The sequence below is a fragment of the Lupinus angustifolius genome, chromosome LG05 (assembly GCF_001865875.1).
Source record: "Lupinus angustifolius cultivar Tanjil chromosome LG05, LupAngTanjil_v1.0, whole genome shotgun sequence".
Classification (NCBI taxonomy): Eukaryota; Viridiplantae; Streptophyta; class Magnoliopsida; order Fabales; family Fabaceae; genus Lupinus; species Lupinus angustifolius.
In genome coordinates, this window is record NC_032013.1 from 14,647,277 (window position 1) to 14,671,203 (window position 23,927).

At 32.4% G+C, this 23,927-nt stretch overlaps 2 protein-coding genes across 2 annotated transcripts; both read right to left on the minus strand.

Annotated features, from left to right (window-relative positions):
- LOC109347186 (auxin-binding protein ABP19a-like) lies at positions 958 to 1,754 on the minus strand. The gene has a single exon (XM_019586901.1). It carries the CDS (start codon positions 1,723 to 1,725, stop codon positions 1,114 to 1,116), a length of 612 nt encoding a protein of 203 aa, XP_019442446.1. The 5' UTR covers positions 1,726 to 1,754; the 3' UTR covers positions 958 to 1,113.
- LOC109347187 (auxin-binding protein ABP19a-like) lies at positions 12,147 to 12,939 on the minus strand. The gene has a single exon (XM_019586902.1). It carries the CDS (start codon positions 12,913 to 12,915, stop codon positions 12,304 to 12,306), a length of 612 nt encoding a protein of 203 aa, XP_019442447.1. The 5' UTR covers positions 12,916 to 12,939; the 3' UTR covers positions 12,147 to 12,303.

The window sequence follows — 23,927 nt, forward strand, 5'->3', positions numbered from 1 at the left end:
TTCTACCATCTTTTCTATAACATGAATTACTCCAACTTTTTCTCTAATGCATTCATTTATAATCTTATATTGTATAGGATGTCCTCTCATCTAACATAAAATTCTCATCTTTACTACATAGAGTTTATTTTCTTTTTGACATTTTACCACCTAACATTCAGTCTCATATAATATTACAAGTCTTATAGTGTGCGTTAAAAATTGCCTTTAAACTATAGTAATATCTTTTTATCACCTATGATACAAAGAACCCTACTGTTGTTTAGTGTTGAGCCTAAAGATACTAGGTATCCAAATAATACTTGAGTTGTTAAGTCTGCATAGACTAGTGTGAAAACAATACTTATTGTAGTAACAAGTGTTGGATTATATGGAATCTTGGTGCTAGGAAGAAACTAGATGCAACCTAAGATATTTGGTGAACCACTATAAATTTTGTGTCAATTTTTTATTTCTTAACTCCTTTTTATTTAACTTTTTATACTTGCTTTTTAATTTGGGGGAGTTTTTGTTTATGATACCAAAAGTTTTTCTTTGTGATACCAAAAGTTTTTCTTAAAGATATTTTCATTCAGTTTTTAGTAAGATAAAGTAATCATTTGAAAAAATCTTTCTTAAAAAAAATAAACGAGTTAGTCGAGTAAAATTTTAAGCTGTTGTTTAAATCTTATTTAATGTGTTTAAAGATTTAATTCTAGTCGGAAGTTGCTAAACATAATTCAACTTCCTTTTTGTATTACTTTTGATTATTTCAGTCTTCTTCAAATAAATAAAATTATATACAAGTCCATTTAATTCCTTCAAGTATCTCTCAGATCATCATAGCAAGTATATATCCTCAAGTCTGAGGCATAAAACTAAAGAGTTTGTAAAACACTACAGTTTCTGTAAAATAACTACTTAGAATGATCATAAGGACTTGGTATTATTCTTAGCATTTGAAAGCAAAACTCGGAACCTTAATGCTGATAATAAAAACAGAACAAGACAAAAGCTAACTAGTGTTCTTAAAACATCAAATAGAGAATATAAAAAACAATGTAAATTTGTATTGAAAAATCAATAACAAATTTTCCTCGTTTTCATTCTTTAACCAAATACCAGAGACACAAATTAATAAGAACCACCAAAAGCACCCTTAAGCTTCTTCACTTGGGCAGCATCAAGGAAGGTAGACTTTTGCACCAACGTAGAATCTAAGTTGTTTCCAAACAATGCAAGATCAAGGAGTTGTGCACCAGGATTCGTGCTACTGTAAGCAAAAATAGCTGTGGCCTTTGTATTACCAGCATTTAGTTGAAAATGCAACAATCCTTGTGGAAAAATCATAAGATCTCCCTTTGAAAGGGTCTTAAGAAAAACTGAATTATCTGATGCTACAAATCCAGCAGTGATCTGACCAGAAACCATTATTAGCAACTCAGAGCCACCAGGATGAGAGTGCATTGGGATTATACCACCAATATCTAAATCTAAACGTGCTGCAGAGAAGCCAAGGCCATTAACACCTGGAAATTCATCAACAAATGCTGGGGTGAGTGCAGCTTTGAACACGTTTGAGGTATTTCCAGCTCTAAAGCCAGAAAATACAAAGTCATCAACAGTGACATGTGACTTGCAGGGATAACCTGCAGGGCTTTTTACACCCTTTAGGTCTGCAACACAGAAATCTGAAGCATGAGAAGTAGATAAGAAAAGAGAGAGGAGCAAAAGAATTCGAAACATCTTGGAATGAATGAAATTGTTATGGATGGAATATGGGATTGGCTAGGTCTTATATATAATGTATTTATGGCATAAAATGCATAGTGGAAATAAATGAAAAGTTATACATAAAAGGCACTCTAACAAGTTTAAGCCTTAAGATATGGTAATGATGTTGGAGTACCTGTACATGCAAGACCCTTCAAGGTAACGTTAACTACAGTCCTTTTGTTCATCATGAGACATATAATTACATCGTTCACTGAACTTTGTCAACTATTCTCTAGTACGATAAGAAAATAGTGTTAAAACAATTAATATTTTTAAAGGGAAAATTTTAATGAATATAAAAAATATACTTTAGAACTTAACCCTCTAGTGGGCAACTATAGGCAAATACATCTTTGAATTAAATGACTCCACTAAAAATATGAGCAAATCAGCGACCAAAAGAAACACCACATCACACTAGATGAGGAATGTGAGGTGAAAGATAAATCTGTAAGATTTTAATTTTTTTAATTAAAGATTATAATTTGGACCTTTAAATTTTTTAGGGTCAAGTGCCAGAATCTGAACCCATCACCAAAGAAGATCCTAGCCCACAGCAAGAAAGAGCTACAACAACTAGAACTATTAGACGCTCTCAACAAAGCAAAGAGTAGGTGCCTCAAACTTTTTAATTCAACCCACCGCCAAGCCAACTTTTTAAATTTACTATATCTTCTTTTAATTTTGTTATACGGAATTTTAATGAACCATTTTCCGATTATATTATTTTCGAATTTTTATTTTCTCTATAATTCTAATTTCTCCAAACAAATGTTTACACTGTAATTGAAGTACTTTCAAATTTTAAATTTATTATAATACACTAAACCAAAATTATAAACATTACAATGGGAGATGAATGTAATCTTTTAAACAAAAAGGGTGACGAATGTAAATATGTTTTACTCTCCAAGGTATAGATGACAAAACGGGCAATGCCGACGGGCTGCCCGCATAGCCTGCAATATTTTTTTGAGCAAACATGCATATTTTGCTCATTTGCTCGACCTGTTTACCCGCCAAGCCCACATACATTTTTTTTCCGGCAATACAAGTGACCTGCAGGCATAACATAAGGAAAGAAAGAGGAAAAGTTCAAATAAGTTATGATGTAATTTGATTTAATGTCTCAAAAAATTGTGATGTAATATAATTTGGCGAACTTAATATAAAATAACAAATTTTTATTGTAAATTTTGTTCTTTTCAACTACTTTACTTAATTTCCTTTTATTTTATTATATTACAACTCATATGTCTGTTAGCTCGTTTTAAAACAGGTAGGACATGTCATTTTCTTTGTGAATATAATGCGGGCATGCCGCGCCCCCTTAAGTTTATGCGGACATTTGCGGGCATGGGCAAAACGGAAAGAGCGGCCCATTTTGCCTCTACTCCAAGGGATGTTGGCTAGAATTTGATTATGAAATCACTTGTAAATTTGCATATAGAATTTGATTATGATATCACTCTTCTCTTTTATGCACTTAAATAATAATTTCTTAGAATTATTGATGCATTTTATAATAAAGGAAATTTTTTTTTTTTATGATTTACTACGTTTTTGCTTCCTTTTGTGTTGCATGCCCCTAATCATCTAGAAAATGGTGACGAGATAAGTTTTGACACGTACTAGTTCTTAAGTATAACAATGATTAATTCTTACGACTTAATAAAGAAAGTGAATTCCAACTTTCGTTGGACCAAACAACAACTTATCTCTCTTTATTATTCTTTTAAACATTTTCCAATTAACGTATTAATCCTATAAAATAACAAATATTTGAATCAGAAGATAAATTTAGATACTTTGTTTTTTCTTAGTAATGTTATTTTAATATAAAAATACATCATCTGTCATTATATAAAATATTATCAGTTTTTTATATATAAAATACAAATTTTTTATTTGATTTTGAGTTGTCTATCCTATCTTTAGTCATATCCAATAAGTCTTAAAATAATGATAACAAAATGACCATTCATGCACTATTGTTAACGAGTCCTCGTTTATTTCATTACAGAATATAATCACAAATACGTGAGTGTCATATAACAAATAAGGAAATTATTCACTATGTTATGAATAGATTTCTTAATATAAGGGATATGACTTAATAGAGGAGATAAATAAACTAAATATAGATAATGAAGATATTTAAGAGAATATTATATCCTACTCTCATAGTTGAAGTGAGAGGTTCTTATATGCTGAGACTGGATCGAAAATCATCAAAACGTATGCACAAAAAGCCCTTTTGTGAAGATAATAATAATTTAATGGCATGTGGGAACATGGCGTACTCAAGCTTGGCCACGAGCCACCTTTTCTCGAACAAAATGTTTATCCAGCTCAATGTGCTTTGTGGGTTGATGTTGAATGGGGTTACCAGATAGATATATGACACTTACATTGTCACAAAAACCAATGTAGCTTTGTGGATCGAAAATGAAGTTCAAGAATAAGATTGCGAATCTAATAATACTTGGAAACGAAGTTGGTCTCTCCTTTATACTCAGCTTCAATACTAGAGCGAGGCAGTGTGGGTTGTCGTTTATAGGACCAGTAGATCATATTATCACCGAGAAAGCCACACTAACCAAACATGGAGCGTATAGTGTCGGGACATCCATCCCAATCAGCATCAATATATGAAGTAACACCAGAAATTGATGACGTCTACAAATGTAAGCTAAAACTCAGTGTATCATGCACGTAACATAGATTGCATTTAAGAGCATTCATGTACTATGTTTTTTATCATGCATATGTAAGCATACGTATTGAACAACATATGAAATATATGGTCCTATAAATGTAAGATATTGTAAAGCGCATGCTAGACTTCGATAATGAGTGGCATCGTCATATGCTGAACTTGAGGAGACACTAAGTTTTGGCTTGGTGTCTACAGGTGTTATAAATGTAAGATATTGTAAAGCGCATGCTACACTCCGATAATGAGTGGGATCGTCATATGCTAAACTTGAGGAGACACTAAGTTTTTGGTTGGTGTCTACAGGTGTTGTTGTAAATTTGCAAGATGTCATGTCAGCTCATTCAATGATTTCCTTGTGAATGCAGAGATGCAAGGTCATGATTTTGATGAAGACAAAAGAATAAAGCTTAAAGACAATGGATACATCAACAACTACATTACAAGACTTATATTCAAGCATGGATCACGAACTTTAAGAGTAATTATTTTATTTTTAGGTCCTATAAGATGCTTTAAATGGGTAGAGTCTAGGTTGAGCGAACCCTTAATAAATCTCACATATCATGCTCATATTGCATAAAAGAGATTTTTCATACATAACATGATTAAAACTTATTTTAGCATGCATACATGATTTTGGGCACTTATAATCACATCCTTTTTCAAAATCATGCATCATGCATATATCATTTATGTTAGAGGTTCATGCATTATAACCTAAGTCTTTTGAAAACCATTTAATTGATTAAGACTCTATCTAATCCATTAAGTCTTTGTAAATGGGAAACACGTTAATCGATTAAGGATATGGTTAATTGATTAAGTTAATTTCTTTTTAAAATCTTGGATGTTTTTAAAGAAACATTAATCGATTAAGTACATGATTTAATCGATTATCCTCAATAGAACAATTGCAAAACAAAATGGTATTTTGCCATCTTTCCCATATACAAATGTATCATATTTTCAAATAATTCATTCAGATCAGTTTAGTAAGAAATACATTCATTATTTTAGAACTCAAAAAAGCAAGAATTTTCAAGAGTGATTGATTGAGAAAAAAAGAAGAGTTTTTACAATCTTTGAAAAGGAAAGCATTTTCATATCTTGAGAGGTTTTTCAAAGATTTCCCTTAGTGAGTCTCATACATTAATTTTGATCTCTGTATGTGAGAATGATCAAAAGGTATGTGCAGAGTAGTTATTGTATTGTAATAGCACATACAAGATGTATTGGTAAAGTTGTACAAAAAACCTTACAGTTGTTATTTGTGGATTTATCTCTTTTGTGGGTATGAGGTATAACCTAGGAGAAAATAGAGTAATCAGGAGAAATCCTTGGCTGCGGTCTAGGTCCAAGAGGAGTCTCGGGTGAGAACTTAGTTACAAGTGACGACGAATCATTAGAAGCTAGGTCCATGAAAGATCTTGGTGAAGAAGTGTTTGTATCAAACAATTGATTTCTTGTAGTGATGCAAATCTCCCGAGATCAGAAGGGTAGACCTGGATATAGTTTACATGTGGACAAACAAATGAACCAGGATAAAATTCGGTTGTATTTTCTTCTTTTACCCTATTTTTTACTTACTCGCAATTATCGATTCGTTGCATCATTTTACATCTTTCTTTATGGGATCATTGCTTAAGTAACTTGCTTTGTTAAGTCCACTTCGATTTCATATTTTTGAGCATATTGAATTTGGGTTAATCTCTATTATGTTGTTGAATAAAAAGAATCAGGAACCAAAAGATTTTTGAGAAAAACTGTCTGATTATTCAATTAAGTATGCATAATATCGATTAAGTATATCTTGTGTTAATTGATTAAATTTGATATGTGTTAATTGATTAACTTTTCACTTTAGTCGATTAAAATCAGTTATGTTTGTGACTATCTTTTCTATTGCGATTCAAGTTCATTTGTAATCAATACCATTCACCCTCTCTAGTGGATGATAGATCCCTTGTTAACAAACAAATGGCATAAGAGCTAGTTTGAACATACTAGCTTAATCTCTAATTCATGTTATCCAAAGGATAAACACAATGGGCTATGCAAATCCTTTCTGTGGTGAATGATCCTCTAGCTATTGCTCTCCCGTCTTTAGTGGAGAGGGTTATGCCTACTGGAAAGTCAAAATGATGATCTTTATTGAGGCCATTGATACATATATTTGGGAAGCCATAAAAAATGGACCTCACATTCCACTACACTTAGTGGATGGTGAAACCAAAGAGAAACCAAAGAGTCTTTGGACCGATGAAAGAGAAAAGTGTAACATAATTTGAATTCTAAGAATATTATTACCACTGCACTTTCATGTGATGAGTTATTTAGGGTTTCTCAATGCAAGAGTGCCAAGGAAATGTGGGATACTTTACAAAAACCCATGAAGAGACTAGTAAAGTCAAACATGCTAGATTAAATGCTATAACTCATGAATATGAATTGTTTCACATGCATCCAAATGAATCAATTAGTGACATGCAAAAATATTTTACTCATATTATTAATCACCTTGTTGCATTTCATAAAGTGTTTATTAATGGTGAATTGACTAACAAAGTTTTAAGATATCTTGATAGGGCATGTCAAGCTAAAGTGATGGCTATTGTGGAATCCAAGGACTTGGATTCAATGACACTTGCAATACTTTTCAGAAAGCTTCAAGAGCATGAGATGGAGCTAGGCCGTTTGACACAACATGAAGAATCGGACAAGAGGAAGAAGGGCATCTCAAGAGGAGACACCTTGTGATGAAGACTTCGATTCCTTTAATATTGACGATCAAACCATTGCTCTCCCTGTGAATAATTTTGGCAAATTATTGAAGAAGAAATGAGAATATAGAAGGTTTCAATGGAAAGAACCGACAGACTCAACCGAAAAAGGCAAGAACACAAAGGAGAAAATAACTTGCCATGAGTGTGGGAAAGTAGGACACATGAAATTTTCATGTCCTACTTATCTTAATAGGGTTGAGAATGACAAGAAAGAATCTCGGGACATGATGGCTAAGAAGGCCTACATTGTGTGGAATGTACCCGATGATGAAGCCACATCAACCACCTCGGACGATGAAGAATCGGCCAAATGATTCATTATAACTCAAAATCACGAAACTTATAAAACAAGCAGGCATGGCAACTCGAGCAAGGTTAAAATTTCTGGTTCTGATTATGATTTTGAAGATTCCCCCATATATGATGTTTTATATGGTGCTTACGTTGAATTACATGAAGAACTTAAAAAGTTGACTAAAATCAATGTCGATCGAAAAAGGGTCATTTTGGTGCATGAAAATAAAATTTTAGAAATGCAGAAATTTATGGAAGAACTTCAGCTCCAAAATGAAACTTTAGATCTCATTTATTCAAACTCTATATGTGATTGAGCTTCTAAATTATCTATGACACCCTCTTGCGAAAAATGTCCACTTTGAAAGAAAGAAAATGCATGTTTGAAAGAAAAAGTTGCAAACTTATCAAAGGGTAGTCATAAGTTGAATAAATTGCTCGCACAACAGAGAAATGTTGGTAATAAGTCTGGTTTGGGATTTATACGCTAAAAAGCGACCATACAAGAAATATGTTGATTTTTCAAAAATTTCGTAAAATAAGTCTCCTACATGTTTCTATTATGGTATGTATGATCATATTTCTAACTATTGTTGTATTATATTGCATGGTGTACCCAAAGGTGAATATATTTGGATTGAAAAGGGACAAGATCTCAAGAAAACTAACATCAAGGGACCCAAGACTATTTGGGTACCTAAAACAAGCAAGTGATCCTTGTTTTATAGGTGTGCCTAAGGACATTTGGACATCAACTGTATCTGGACAACATATACTCTAGGCAGATGACGGGTGATAAGTCCAAATATATTGAACTTTCACCAATGGAAAAGGGTTATGTCACTTACGGTAAAAACAATCAAGGCAAGATACTCGAAGTTGGAAGGCTTAGAACATAACCTTCTAAACATTAGCCAATTCTGCGATAAAGGTAACAAGGTAATCTTTAACTCCAAGTGTTACATTATTACCAGTGACAATGATGATAGTATTATGTTTATTGGTCATAGAACTAACAATATATACATGGTTGATTTGGATGATATCTTCTTACTATTTTGAAAATGTCTTATTTCTAAAGAGGATGATATTTGGATTTGGCTTAGGCGGGCTGCCCATACCCATTTGAATCACTTGAATAAGTTGTCCACTAAGGAATTAGTAATTGAACTACCTAAACTTAAATTCAAAATAAAAGAAACTTGTGACTCTTGTCGTAAACACAAACAAGTCAAAAGTTTCATTTCTTCTAAAAATATGGTATCCACAACAAGGACATTGGAGTTACTTTACATGGATTTGTTTGGACCATCTCAAATCATGAGATTTGGTGGAAGTTACTATGCACTTGTCATATTTTATGATTATTCTTGATTCACATGGATACTATTTCTTGCACTAAAAAGTGACACTTTCAAAACTTTTAACCGGCATGGCAAGCTAATCCAAAACCAAATGAATCTTAAAATTGTGACCATTAGAAGTGATCATGGTGGTTAGTTTGAAAACCACAAGTTTGAGTGAACACCAATTTTCCACTCCTAGAACTCCTTAACAAAATGGAGTTGCTGAAATGAAAAATCGAGTTCTTGAGGAGTTGGCTAGAACCATGTTGAATGAGAGCAAAGTGCCAAGTAATTTTGGGCGGGTGCGTTTCATACTGTTTGTTATGTTATGAATAGAATATTCTAAGCTCTATTCTTGAGAAAACCCCCAATGAATTGTTTAAAGGCCAAAAACCAAATATTTCTTATTTGCATGCTTCTGGATGTAAATTCTTCATTTTGAACAAAGGAGAAGAACTTTTAAGCAAATAAGTAAGATCTTCTTCACAGTATATCAGCACATTCTTTTTCAACTACTTTTTGAAGTTTTTATCCTGAAACTAGACATTCATAACTTTATAAGGTTTTGGACTCATGTTTTGGACCATAATTTCTAGGGTAATGGGACAATGATTGGATATATTATTCTCCAGACCTTTTTGAATTAGTCTCGACTATCTGATCCGCCACTCATTACAAATGAGGAATCTATTTAACTTGCTCTTAGCGTTACAGTCAATCATATACCAACTAAAATTCTTCCATCCATGGAAATTGTTAAACATATAAAGAGTAAGAAGATTTGACATCAATGATTTGATATTAGTTGATGACAAGAGTGACGCTACGATTTCATGAGATATTATTTTGATACAAACATATCACAAAAGATATTCACATCTTTTGTTCACAAGCTTGGCCTTGATTGATTTACCACAACCTCCTAACTATATGCCTCCCAAAACGACCACTTTCTCCTAAATAGAGAATTCCTCACCCCTAACTAATCTTCTTTCTTGATCTGGTGGATGGCTCACCCATAATCACAACACTTGTATTGTAAATAGAAAATTATAGCAACTTCATGTCACAAGAAACTTTCTTGTGCAGATTACAACAATAATTGATGACTATGAAAAAAATTCAATTTTCTATCTAATCAAGTTGATAAGTTAAAATCAACATGAATATGAAGACTATAGAAGAAAAATGAAAATGATTAATTTCACTTTTCTTAAAGATTCTGAGAAGTTTTCTCTCCTTAGAGAAATACAAAACTTATATAGTTGAAATGATTTTTAGTTTAAAAATTAAACTCAGCTGAATTGGACTTATGAGATCAATCAAGCCTTTTATAAATCTATTTTCTACATCAAATAACCGATTAACAATAATTGATTATAAGTTTATTACAAGCTCTTAATAGATTGTAGAGAGTTGATAATTTATTAACTGTTGCTTAAAAAAATATTTCTAAAAAACCGATTTACTGCTTAATTAATTACTAATCGATTATTAGAGGTTAAATTCAGAAGTTTAGCTCAATGGTTATCTCTATCTCCATATATAATAATCCCAATTCAATTCAATGATATGAGGTGTATGGACCCTATGAAACTCTATACAGCATGACATCTTAGACCTAGAAAGCATTAAAAATAAAAAGTAAACTAAGATATAGATAGTAAAGTGTCTTGGGTGTCTTCTTGTTCTCATATGTCGTAATAAATCGTCTTGTAGATTAGTATATTCATCAAAACAATGATATGCATAGACTTAGACCTTATATGTATTTAAACTCTCATTAGAGACATCCTATACTAAATGGTAAATACTTATCTTAGCCACCATCTTTCCAAAACGACGTAATGACACATTGGTATATTCATAATGCACTGATTGGTATATTCATCTTTCACACCTTTTGGACCTCATTTGTTGTTGTGGTAAATATTTTACATCTTTACTTAAAAACTTACAAATTGAATAATATAAATTAAATTGTCACTATCTAAAACTAAATCTATAATTTTATATCATAATTAATGAGTTGTGAAATACTAACTATGACATCCAAGTCTTAATCTTACTAAAAAGGATCGACTACATGGATTGAATGACACCACAATGCTCTATTAAATTCATGTACATTGACAAAAGTTCTATATCTAAAATTTTCCTAATCGTTAAGATTATGTTTTTCTTTGGCCTCACTCTTCTTAAAAGAACTGGAATAACCTACATTTGATATTCTCTCCTTATTTAGGCTTCCACCTGATCTATCCCACACTTTTCCGGACCACCTAAGACGTAATTCTACCATCTTTTCTATAACATGAATTACTCCAACTTTTTCTCTAATGCATTCATTTATAATCTTATATTGTATAGGATGTCCTCTCATCTAACATAAAATTCTCATCTTTACTACATAGAGTTTATTTTCTTTTTGACATTTTACCACCTAACATTCAGTCTCATATAATATTACAAGTCTTATAGTGTGCGTTAAAAATTGCCTTTAAACTATAGTAATATCTTTTTATCACCTATGATACAAAGAACCCTACTGTTGTTTAGTGTTGAGCCTAAAGATACTAGGTATCCAAATAATACTTGAGTTGTTAAGTCTGCATAGACTAGTGTGAAAACAATACTTATTGTAGTAACAAGTGTTGGATTATATGGAATCTTGGTGCTAGGAAGAAACTAGATGCAACCTAAGATATTTGGTGAACCACTATAAATTTTGTGTCAATTTTTTATTTCTTAACTCCTTTTTATTTAACTTTTTATACTTGCTTTTTAATTTGGGGGAGTTTTTGTTTATGATACCAAAAGTTTTTCTTTGTGATACCAAAAGTTTTTCTTAAAGATATTTTCATTCAGTTTTTAGTAAGATAAAGTAATCATTTGAAAAAATCTTTCTTAAAAAAAATAAACGAGTTAGTCGAGTAAAATTTTAAGCTGTTGTTTAAATCTTATTTAATGTGTTTAAAGATTTAATTCTAGTCGGAAGTTGCTAAACATAATTCAACTTCCTTTTTGTATTACTTTTGATTATTTCAGTCTTCTTCAAATAAATAAAATTATATACAAGTCCATTTAATTCCTTCAAGTATCTCTCAGATCATCATAGCAAGTATATATCCTCAAGTCTGAGGCATAAAACTAAAGAGTTTGTAAAACACTACAGTTTCTGTAAAATAACTACTTAGAATGATCATAAGGACTTGGTATTATTCTTAGCATTTGAAAGCAAAACTCGGAACCTTAATGCTGATAATAAAAACAGAACAAGACAAAAGCTAACTAGTGTTCTTAAAACATCAAATAGAGAATATAAAAAACAATGTAAATTTGTATTGAAAAATCAATAACAAATTTTCCTCGTTTTCATTCTTTAACCAAATACCAGAGACACAAATTAATAAGAACCACCAAAAGCACCCTTAAGCTTCTTCACTTGGGCAGCATCAAGGAAGGTAGACTTTTGCACCAACGTAGAATCTAAGTTGTTTCCAAACAATGCAAGATCAAGGAGTTGTGCACCAGGATTCGTGCTACTGTAAGCAAAAATAGCTGTGGCCTTTGTATTACCAGCATTTAGTTGAAAATGCAACAATCCTTGTGGAAAAATCATAAGATCTCCCTTTGAAAGGGTCTTAAGAAAAACTGAATTATCTGATGCTACAAATCCAGCAGTGATCTGACCAGAAACCATTATTAGCAACTCAGAGCCACCAGGATGAGAGTGCATTGGGATTATACCACCAATATCTAAATCTAAACGTGCTGCAGAGAAGCCAAGGCCATTAACACCTGGAAATTCATCAACAAATGCTGGGGTGAGTGCAGCTTTGAACACGTTTGAGGTATTTCCAGCTCTAAAGCCAGAAAATACAAAGTCATCAACAGTGACATGTGACTTGCAGGGATAACCTGCAGGGCTTTTTACACCCTTTAGGTCTGCAACACAGAAATCTGAAGCATGAGAAGTAGATAAGAAAAGAGAGAGGAGCAAAAGAATTCGAAACATCTTGGAATGAATGAAATTGTTATGGATGGAATATGGGATTGGCTAGGTCTTATATATAATGTATTTATGGCATAAAATGCATAGTGGAAATAAATGAAAAGTTATACATAAAAGGCACTCTAACAAGTTTAAGCCTTAAGATATGGTAATGATGTTGGAGTACCTGTACATGCAAGACCCTTCAAGGTAACGTTAACTACAGTCCTTTTGTTCATCATGAGACATATAATTACATCGTTCACTGAACTTTGTCAACTATTCTCTAGTACGATAAGAAAATAGTGTTAAAACAATTAATATTTTTAAAGGGAAAATTTTAATGAATATAAAAAATATACTTTAGAACTTAACCCTCTAGTGGGCAACTATAGGCAAATACATCTTTGAATTAAATGACTCCACTAAAAATATGAGCAAATCAGCGACCAAAAGAAACACCACATCACACTAGATGAGGAATGTGAGGTGAAAGATAAATCTGTAAGATTTTAATTTTTTTAATTAAAGATTATAATTTGGACCTTTAAATTTTTTAGGGTCAAGTGCCAGAATCTGAACCCATCACCAAAGAAGATCCTAGCCCACAGCAAGAAAGAGCTACAACAACTAGAACTATTAGACGCTCTCAACAAAGCAAAGAGTAGGTGCCTCAAACTTTTTAATTCAACCCACCGCCAAGCCAACTTTTTAAATTTACTATATCTTCTTTTAATTTTGTTATACGGAATTTTAATGAACCATTTTCCGATTATATTATTTTCGAATTTTTATTTTCTCTATAATTCTAATTTCTCCAAACAAATGTTTACACTGTAATTGAAGTACTTTCAAATTTTAAATTTATTATAATACACTAAACCAAAATTATAAACATTACAATGGGAGATGAATGTAATCTTTTAAACAAAAAGGGTGACGAATGTAAATATGTTTTACTCTCCAAGGTATAGATGACAAAACGGGCAATGCCGACGGGCTGCCCGCATAGCCTGCAATATTTTTTTGAGCAAACATGCATATTTTGCTCATTTGCTCGACCTGTTTACCCGCCAAGCCCACATACATTTTTTTTCCGGCAATACAAGTGACCTGCAGGCATAACATAAGGAAAGAAAGAGGAAAAGTTCAAATAAGTTATGATGTAATTTGATTTAATGTCTCAAAAAATTGTGATGTAATATAATTTGGCGAACTTAATATAAAATAACAAATTTTTATTGTAAATTTTGTTCTTTTCAACTACTTTACTTAATTTCCTTTTATTTTATTATATTACAACTCATATGTCTGTTAGCTCGTTTTAAAACAGGTAGGACATGTCATTTTCTTTGTGAATATAATGCGGGCATGCCGCGCCCCCTTAAGTTTATGCGGACATTTGCGGGCATGGGCAAAACGGAAAGAGCGGCCCATTTTGCCTCTACTCCAAGGGATGTTGGCTAGAATTTGATTATGAAATCACTTGTAAATTTGCATATAGAATTTGATTATGATATCACTCTTCTCTTTTATGCACTTAAATAATAATTTCTTAGAATTATTGATGCATTTTATAATAAAGGAAATTTTTTTTTTTTATGATTTACTACGTTTTTGCTTCCTTTTGTGTTGCATGCCCCTAATCATCTAGAAAATGGTGACGAGATAAGTTTTGACACGTACTAGTTCTTAAGTATAACAATGATTAATTCTTACGACTTAATAAAGAAAGTGAATTCCAACTTTCGTTGGACCAAACAACAACTTATCTCTCTTTATTATTCTTTTAAACATTTTCCAATTAACGTATTAATCCTATAAAATAACAAATATTTGAATCAGAAGATAAATTTAGATACTTTGTTTTTTCTTAGTAATGTTATTTTAATATAAAAATACATCATCTGTCATTATATAAAATATTATCAGTTTTTTATATATAAAATACAAATTTTTTATTTGATTTTGAGTTGTCTATCCTATCTTTAGTCATATCCAATAAGTCTTAAAATAATGATAACAAAATGACCATTCATGCACTATTGTTAACGAGTCCTCGTTTATTTCATTACAGAATATAATCACAAATACGTGAGTGTCATATAACAAATAAGGAAATTATTCACTATGTTATGAATAGATTTCTTAATATAAGGGATATGACTTAATAGAGGAGATAAATAAACTAAATATAGATAATGAAGATATTTAAGAGAATATTATATCCTACTCTCATAGTTGAAGTGAGAGGTTCTTATATGCTGAGACTGGATCGAAAATCATCAAAACGTATGCACAAAAAGCCCTTTTGTGAAGATAATAATAATTTAATGGCATGTGGGAACATGGCGTACTCAAGCTTGGCCACGAGCCACCTTTTCTCGAACAAAATGTTTATCCAGCTCAATGTGCTTTGTGGGTTGATGTTGAATGGGGTTACCAGATAGATATATGACACTTACATTGTCACAAAAACCAATGTAGCTTTGTGGATCGAAAATGAAGTTCAAGAATAAGATTGCGAATCTAATAATACTTGGAAACGAAGTTGGTCTCTCCTTTATACTCAGCTTCAATACTAGAGCGAGGCAGTGTGGGTTGTCGTTTATAGGACCAGTAGATCATATTATCACCGAGAAAGCCACACTAACCAAACATGGAGCGTATAGTGTCGGGACATCCATCCCAATCAGCATCAATATATGAAGTAACACCAGAAATTGATGACGTCTACAAATGTAAGCTAAAACTCAGTGTATCATGCACGTAACATAGATTGCATTTAAGAGCATTCATGTACTATGTTTTTTATCATGCATATGTAAGCATACGTATTGAACAACATATGAAATATATGGTCCTATAAATGTAAGATATTGTAAAGCGCATGCTACACTCCGATAATGAGTGGGATCGTCATATGCTAAACTTGAGGAGACACTAAGTTTTTGGTTGGTGTCTACAGGTGTTGTTGTAAATTTGCAAGATGTCATGTCAGCTCATTCAATGATTTCCTTGTGAATGCAGAGATGCAAGGTCATGATTTTGATGAAGACAAAAGAATAAAGCTTAAAGACAATGGATACATCAACAACTACATTACAAGACTTATATTCAAGCATGGATCACGAACTTTAAGAGTAATTATTTTATTTTTAGGTCCTATAAGATGCTTTAAATGGGTAGAGTCTAGGTTGAGCGAACCCTTAATAAATCTCACATATCATGCTCATATTGCATAAAAGAGATTTTTCATACATAACATGATTAAAACTTATTTTAGCATGCATACATGATTTTGGGCACTTATAATCACATCCTTTTTCAAAATCATGCATCATGCATATATCATTTATGTTAGAGGTTCATGCATTATAACCTAAGTCTTTTGAAAACCATTTAATTGATTAAGACTCTATCTAATCCATTAAGTCTTTGTAAATGGGAAACACGTTAATCGATTAAGGATATGGTTAATTGATTAAGTTAATTTCTTTTTAAAATCTTGGATGTTTTTAAAGAAACATTAATCGATTAAGTACATGATTTAATCGATTATCCTCAATAGAACAATTGCAAAACAAAATGGTATTTTGCCATCTTTCCCATATACAAATGTATCATATTTTCAAATAATTCATTCAGATCAGTTTAGTAAGAAATACATTCATTATTTTAGAACTCAAAAAAGCAAGAATTTTCAAGAGTGATTGATTGAGAAAAAAAGAAGAGTTTTTACAATCTTTGAAAAGGAAAGCATTTTCATATCTTGAGAGGTTTTTCAAAGATTTCCCTTAGTGAGTCTCATACATTAATTTTGATCTCTGTATGTGAGAATGATCAAAAGGTATGTGCAGAGTAGTTATTGTATTGTAATAGCACATACAAGATGTATTGGTAAAGTTGTACAAAAAACCTTACAGTTGTTATTTGTGGATTTATCTCTTTTGTGGGTATGAGGTATAACCTAGGAGAAAATAGAGTAATCAGGAGAAATCCTTGGCTGCGGTCTAGGTCCAAGAGGAGTCTCGGGTGAGAACTTAGTTACAAGTGACGACGAATCATTAGAAGCTAGGTCCATGAAAGATCTTGGTGAAGAAGTGTTTGTATCAAACAATTGATTTCTTGTAGTGATGCAAATCTCCCGAGATCAGAAGGGTAGACCTGGATATAGTTTACATGTGGACAAACAAATGAACCAGGATAAAATTCGGTTGTATTTTCTTCTTTTACCCTATTTTTTACTTACTCGCAATTATCGATTCGTTGCATCATTTTACATCTTTCTTTATGGGATCATTGCTTAAGTAACTTGCTTTGTTAAGTCCACTTCGATTTCATATTTTTGAGCATATTGAATTTGGGTTAATCTCTATTATGTTGTTGAATAAAAAGAATCAGGAACCAAAAGATTTTTGAGAAAAACTGTCTGATTATTCAATTAAGTATGCATAATATCGATTAAGTATATCTTGTGTTAATTGATTAAATTTGATATGTGTTAATTGATTAACTTTTCACTTTAGTCGATTAAAATCAGTTATGTTTGTGACTATCTTTTCTATTGCGATTCAAGTTCATTTGTAATCAATACCATTCACCCTCTCTAGTGGATGATAGATCCCTTGTTAACAAACAAATGGCATAAGAGCTAGTTTGAACATACTAGCTTAATCTCTAATTCATGTTATCCAAAGGATAAACACAATGGGCTATGCAAATCCTTTCTGTGGTGAATGATCCTCTAGCTATTGCTCTCCCGTCTTTAGTGGAGAGGGTTATGCCTACTGGAAAGTCAAAATGATGATCTTTATTGAGGCCATTGATACATATATTTGGGAAGCCATAAAAAATGGACCTCACATTCCACTACACTTAGTGGATGGTGAAACCAAAGAGAAACCAAAGAGTCTTTGGACCGATGAAAGAGAAAAGTGTAACATAATTTGAATTCTAAGAATATTATTACCACTGCACTTTCATGTGATGAGTTATTTAGGGTTTCTCAATGCAAGAGTGCCAAGGAAATGTGGGATACTTTACAAAAACCCATGAAGAGACTAGTAAAGTCAAACATGCTAGATTAAATGCTATAACTCATGAATATGAATTGTTTCACATGCATCCAAATGAATCAATTAGTGACATGCAAAAATATTTTACTCATATTATTAATCACCTTGTTGCATTTCATAAAGTGTTTATTAATGGTGAATTGACTAACAAAGTTTTAAGATATCTTGATAGGGCATGTCAAGCTAAAGTGATGGCTATTGTGGAATCCAAGGACTTGGATTCAATGACACTTGCAATACTTTTCAGAAAGCTTCAAGAGCATGAGATGGAGCTAGGCCGTTTGACACAACATGAAGAATCGGACAAGAGGAAGAAGGGCATCTCAAGAGGAGACACCTTGTGATGAAGACTTCGATTCCTTTAATATTGACGATCAAACCATTGCTCTCCCTGTGAATAATTTTGGCAAATTATTGAAGAAGAAATGAGAATATAGAAGGTTTCAATGGAAAGAACCGACAGACTCAACCGAAAAAGGCAAGAACACAAAGGAGAAAATAACTTGCCATGAGTGTGGGAAAGTAGGACACATGAAATTTTCATGTCCTACTTATCTTAATAGGGTTGAGAATGACAAGAAAGAATCTCGGGACATGATGGCTAAGAAGGCCTACATTGTGTGGAATGTACCCGATGATGAAGCCACATCAACCACCTCGGACGATGAAGAATCGGCCAAATGATTCATTATAACTCAAAATCACGAAACTTATAAAACAAGCAGGCATGGCAACTCGAGCAAGGTTAAAATTTCTGGTTCTGATTATGATTTTGAAGATTCCCCCATATATGATGTTTTATATGGTGCTTACGTTGAATTACATGAAGAACTTAAAAAGTTGACTAAAATCAATGTCGATCGAAAAAGGGTCATTTTGGTGCATGAAAATAAAATTTTAGAAATGCAGAAATTTATGGAAGAACTTCAGCTCCAAAATGAAACTTTAGATCTCATTTATTCAAACTCTATATGTGATTGAGCTTCTAAATTATCTATGACACCCTCTTGCGAAAAATGTCCACTTTGAAAGAAAGAAAATGCATGTTTGAAAGAAAAAGTTGCAAACTTATCAAAGGGTAGTCATAAGTTGAATAAATTGCTCGCACAACAGAGAAATGTTGGTAATAAGTCTGGTTTGGGATTTATACGCTAAAAAGCGACCATACAAGAAATATGTTGATTTTTCAAAAATTTCGTAAAATAAGTCTCCTACATGTTTCTATTATGGTATGTATGATCATATTTCTAACTATTGTTGTATTATATTGCATGGTGTACCCAAAGGTGAATATATTTGGATTGAAAAGGGACAAGATCTCAAGAAAACTAACATCAAGGGACCCAAGACTATTTGGGTACCTAAAACAAGCAAGTGATCCTTGTTTTATAGGTGTGCCTAAGGACATTTGGACATCAACTGTATCTGGACAACATATACTCTAGGCAGATGACGGGTGATAAGTCCAAATATATTGAACTTTCACCAATGGAAAAGGGTTATGTCACTTACGGTAAAAACAATCAAGGCAAGATACTCGAAGTTGGAAGGCTTAGAACATAACCTTCTAAACATTAGCCAATTCTGCGATAAAGGTAACAAGGTAATCTTTAACTCCAAGTGTTACATTATTACCAGTGACAATGATGATAGTATTATGTTTATTGGTCATAGAACTAACAATATATACATGGTTGATTTGGATGATATCTTCTTACTATTTTGAAAATGTCTTATTTCTAAAGAGGATGATATTTGGATTTGGCTTAGGCGGGCTGCCCATACCCATTTGAATCACTTGAATAAGTTGTCCACTAAGGAATTAGTAATTGAACTACCTAAACTTAAATTCAAAATAAAAGAAACTTGTGACTCTTGTCGTAAACACAAACAAGTCAAAAGTTTCATTTCTTCTAAAAATATGGTATCCACAACAAGGACATTGGAGTTACTTTACATGGATTTGTTTGGACCATCTCAAATCATGAGATTTGGTGGAAGTTACTATGCACTTGTCATATTTTATGATTATTCTTGATTCACATGGATACTATTTCTTGCACTAAAAAGTGACACTTTCAAAACTTTTAACCGGCATGGCAAGCTAATCCAAAACCAAATGAATCTTAAAATTGTGACCATTAGAAGTGATCATGGTGGTTAGTTTGAAAACCACAAGTTTGAGTGAACACCAATTTTCCACTCCTAGAACTCCTTAACAAAATGGAGTTGCTGAAATGAAAAATCGAGTTCTTGAGGAGTTGGCTAGAACCATGTTGAATGAGAGCAAAGTGCCAAGTAATTTTGGGCGGGTGCGTTTCATACTGTTTGTTATGTTATGAATAGAATATTCTAAGCTCTATTCTTGAGAAAACCCCCAATGAATTGTTTAAAGGCCAAAAACCAAATATTTCTTATTTGCATGCTTCTGGATGTAAATTCTTCATTTTGAACAAAGGAGAAGAACTTTTAAGCAAATATGATTCAAAGGCTGATTTAGGAATATTTCTTGGGTATTCTAATCATAGTAAAGCATATAGAGTGTTTAATAAGAGAACAATGACAGTAGAAGAATCTATTCATATTGTTTTTGATAAATCTTCTCCAAAAGAGGAAAAAGGTATTATTGATGATGTAGGTATTCTTGAGGATGCTTACTTGAAGGATCAAGAATTTGAAAAGTAATGCAATAATATCAAGAATTAAATCAAGATCAGGCAAGAATTCCACAATCTTGGAAGACAAAGAAATATCATCTTATTGACAACGTTATAGGTGACGCTTCTAAAGGCGTGGTAACCCGAAATTCTTTGTGAAATATTTGTAATTTCTTTGATTTTGTTTCTCAAATTGAGCCTAAGACCATCAATGAGGCCATAGAGGATGAGCATTTGTCATTAGCTATACAAGAAGAGCTAAACAAATTAGAAAGAAATAATGTGTGGATTTAGTCTGTAGACCAAGTGATAAAAAAAAAGTGGGTCTTTAGAAACAAACTTGATGAGTCCAACTTGATTATTAGAATCAAAGCTAGATTGGTAGTCAAAGGTTATAATAAAAAATAAGGTATCGATTATGATGAGACCTATGCTCTCATAGCAAGAATAGAGGCTATTCGAATGCTTCTAGCCTTTGTATCTAATATACACTTCAAACGTTTTCAAATGGATGTAAAAAGTACCTTCTTGAATGACTTTATTGAAAAAGAGGTACATGTGGAATAACCTCCTAGTTTTGAAAATTTTAAATTTCCTAATCATGTTTACTAGTTGAAAAGGCCTTATATGGTTTAAATCAAACTCCTAGAGCTTGGTAAGGCTTAGCTCATTCCTTTTAGAGAAGGTATTTTCAAGGGGTAAGGTTGATACCACCCTTTTTATACAAAAATCAGAAAAATATATGTTGTTTGTTCAAATATATATATTGATGATATTATATTTGGTGCTACTAATGATGTTTTACATAAGAACTTTTCTGATTTGATGAAAGGGGAGTTTGAAATGCCTATGATGAGAGAGCTCCCTTTCTTTCTTGGGCTACAAATCAAGCAATTGGCTAATGGTATATTTGTCCATCATCTATGGCTACTTCGTGCTATCTTGGCAAGGATGAGAAAGGAAAATATAGAGGTATCAAAGTATCGAGGTATAATAGGATCTTTACTTTATCTGTACTTTATCTAATTCAACCACCAAAGCGGAATATATTGTCGCCGATGTGTGTTGTGCTCAAATCTTATGGATGAAGCAACAACTTTTAGACTTTGGTCTCGTGCTTGAAAAAATTCCTATTAAATGCGATAATACTAGTGCCATAAGTATGTCCAAGAATCCTATTTTAAATTCTCGCACCAAGCATATAGAAATAAGGCATCATTTCATGAGAGATCCTATTCAAAAAGGTGATTGTGTGATTGAATATGTTGAAACTTCAAAACAACATGCTGATATTTTCACTAAACCTCTTCCTAGACACACTTTCGTTGTGTTAAGAAGAAAGTTAGGAATACTTGAGGAATCACATATTTTTTAGTTGTATCTATGTTGTTTGGATATTCATGAACCTTTTTTTATCTTTATTCAAATGCTTGTCTTGTTTGTGTGTATGCAAAAATGCTTATATCTACTCTTATGAGTTTGAATATATCTCTGTGTGATTGATCATTATTTATAATAAGTTCTATCTAGTTAGATCATAGCATTCCCTGTGAAAACCTTGAAATGTATTGATTGATGTGAAAGAACTGTCATTAATCAATTATGTCTATAGTTAATCGATTGCCTATGCACTTTTCAAGTGTTTTTATCAATTAAATAGCCTTTAATCGATTACCTGAGAAATTTTTTTATTCTGTTAATTGATTAAACTGGCCCTTAATTGACTATTTGGGAAAAAAAATTAAAATTGTTAATAGATTAACATTGCACTTAATCAATGAAGTACAGTTCCAATGACAATAGTTAAATACGAATTTCAAAACCCTAAAACCTCGTTTATCTAGATTTCTTCCCCAAATTTCAAATCTTTGTTAATTTGTGTCAAATTAGGAACCCATTTTACCCTTTATCATTTAATTGATATATATTACCCTTGTATTTCATCAATTAACCCTCAAAATTATATACCCTAGAATTTTCCCTCTTTCCAAAACCTAACCCAAACTGAAAATTCAATTAAGATAACCATTATTCATCAATTAAGTTGTAATTATGAGTGAAGGAAGGCCTAAGAGAGTGAAGTCTACTGCTGGTAAGCATTAATATCTTCGTCATCCTGGGCATATGAGAAATGAGGAGGTTGGCAGCTCTTCCTCTACACAAGGTGGTAGAAACTTCATTGGTGATGATCCCTACTACTTTATAGCTCTCCAAGTAGCAAGGTTATCAGAGTTCATTGGCTGAAAAAAAACTTATATTCGGTATGCTAACATGGCTTGGAATGTGGAAAAATGATTCTAATTCCCTCGTGAATTAGAGGCTCAAGGGGCTAATATTTTCTTGGAATGGCAAGGTAACATCTATCCATCTTTAGTTCGAGAATTTTATAGCAATTTTCAATACATAGATGGGAAATATGTTAGTGTTATGAAAGGAAAAAAAAATTCCTTTCGATGAGGAGTTGTTTATGGAGGTTATAGGATTAGCTGGTGATGGATCTCCTCTAGGTGATTGTAATAATGACTTATGGAACTCATATGGTTCGGTTGAAATGTACAAGTCTTGCGTACAAGGACATCACTACTATGTGCAAGGTGAATTAACCAAGGTTGGTTCCTTATCTGTTGAGAATAGGCTTCTGCATTACGTTATTGCATATGTGTTGGTTCAGAGGAACCGCAATAATGCTCAACCGTCGGGTAATGATTTGAAGCTTATATTTGTTGTAAAAGAAGGTATTATGGTTAATTGGGCTACTGAGATTCTAAAGGTGATGTTTGGTATTGCTTATTTTTGATGAAGAATATTGGCTTATGTAATATTCATATCACATGTCCTTGATCACATTGTAATTGACACAAGTAATGAAGACATAATTGTGGTAAATCCCAAGGAACATCTTATTGATGACAGCTTGATCCACAAGATGAGTATTAACAAATACAATGGATTTTAGATGTATCAAGAGGATCATCAAACTACATTTGATATATTGGATGAAGACGAGGACAACATTCCAGTTGAGCAAATTCAATGTTCACAACCGAATGAGGTACCTACTATGCCTCAAGCACCATCTTTCAGTTTAGCTCATTTGGATGCCATGTAGAAATGCCTCAATGAATGCATTGATTCTAGGATACAATCCATGGAGGAAAGGCTTACGGCAGTGCTGCATAGACATGATGTTGAAACCCAAGCTAAGCTAGAATGACTTCAGTTTTTGTTTAAAACCTTTGGAGACTTCTTCCAACCACCTCCTATTGGCTAGTCTAGTTAGGGTAACCCTTAGTATTCCTAG